This window comes from Cystoisospora suis, assembly GCF_002600585.1.
Source record: "Cystoisospora suis strain Wien I chromosome Unknown contig_12084, whole genome shotgun sequence".
NCBI lineage: Eukaryota > Apicomplexa > Conoidasida > Eucoccidiorida > Sarcocystidae > Cystoisospora > Cystoisospora suis.
In genome coordinates this window covers 1-1671 of record NW_027164847.1, presented here as the reverse complement: position 1 = coordinate 1671, position 1671 = coordinate 1, and the positions used below count along the sequence as shown (strand labels likewise).

At 37.1% G+C, this 1671-nt stretch overlaps 1 protein-coding gene across 1 annotated transcript in view; it reads right to left on the bottom strand.

The window, feature by feature from the left end:
• The window catches only part of CSUI_011468 (uncharacterized protein), a gene marked incomplete at both ends in the record, with an annotated part of 874 nt that extends 146 nt beyond the window's left edge, over positions 1-728 (bottom strand). Inside the window, one exon of the mRNA XM_068071566.1 lies at positions 605-728. Coding sequence (XP_067916458.1) covers positions 605-728 — 124 coding nt within the window. The remainder of the gene's footprint in view (positions 1-604) is intronic.
• Positions 729-1671: the final 943 nt, after the last annotated feature.

Here is a 1671-nt window from a genome sequence, read left to right as displayed (position 1 = left end):
GAAGAAGAAGAAAGAAAAGAAGACGTGAGAGACCAAGTTCGCGAGGTGTTTCCACAGGAAAAAGAAGAAAAAGAAAAAGAAGAAGGAAAGATGTATACCTGTATAGAGGAAGAGATCTATCTATATGTGAAAAGAGATATATATATATCTAGGCACATGTAGATATCCGAGTATACATACCCTTACCACATACATATACACATACACATACATACACATACATGCATATCCATACTCCCATGCAAATATATATATATATATATAAATGTGTATGCATATTCATACACATATCTAAACGAGAGAAAAAAGAAGAAGACTAAATCTGATTGCATATAGATAGATCTATACAGAGATGAATAGATAGATATCTATATGCTTTTTGACTTTGGTCTTTGTCTGTATCCCGTCAATAGGTTGAAGTTATGTAAAGGAAGAGAAGAGAAAGAGAAGAAGAGACTGAAGACAGATATCTCGACATAAGCAGAGACACAGACAGAGACGTCACATGAAAAGAAAGCAAAAAAGAACAGGAATGAGAGAGGCAGGGAGACAAAGAAAAAGAAAGAAAGAGTGAGAAAGAAAGAAAGAAAGAGTTCCTGTGTACTTGTTTGAGTCTTCTTCTTCTTCGCATCTAGGCCGGTTAAAGTAGTAGTAGTAGTATGACTATTACCATCACTACTACGTCGCTCTTCTGCTTCTTCATTGTTAAACAAGATCGCTCTCTGCACTCTACAGAAAGAGAAGAAAAAGAAGAAGAGACAGACACTGCAGACACACACATATGTAAACTCTTGAAACAGAGAGAGGAAAATGCATATATATATTTATATATAGTTATGCATGCAGATCTACAGATAGGCAAATAGTGAGAAAGAAATATTGCATGCCTCTAGATCTATATATCCATGTATACACAAGTACACAACGGGGTAGTGGCTACGCATGTGGGGGCAGCAGTAGAGAGGCCTAGGAAGGTGTGTGTGTGACTTCATAGAAATAGGTGTATGTATGAATAGGTATGTAGGGATATATATGTATATGTATGAGAATGTATGTATCAATCTCTCTACGTATGTATGACTATGTATGTATAGATGAGTATGTACGCAGGCCGATTTCTACGGCAACCTACTATGTATTAGTCCGACTATTAATAGCGATCTATAGAAACAATACAAATAATAGACGGGTATGTATATATATATATATAGAGAGAGAGAGAGAGAGAGAAAGGGGGTGTGGTGGGGTGGATGAAACTTGGGAGAGACAGGGGGGTGTGTCTATGTCTTCATAGAGAGAGAAAGAAAAGGACAAGGAAGGAAAAGGAAAGACAGAAAGAGAAAGAAGAAGAAGAACGACCCACCCTTTGCCTTGTACAGCAGGCCTACTCATGCTAGCTAGATCTAGATATGCATCTACATATATGCATCATATACACAGATATATACATATACATAGATACATACATAGATAGATACTACCTAGAGGAGAAGACGGTACAGTGAAGATCCTCGATATGATAGAGACGGGCAGATGAAGGTGCAGACATACACATCCCTCTCTCTCTAGTTGTCTTCTCTTTCTTTCTCTTTCTTTCTTTCGTTCTTTCTTTTCTTTTCTCTTCTCTTTCTTTCTTTCTTTCTTTCTTGTGTGGTATGTTGGACTTACAAG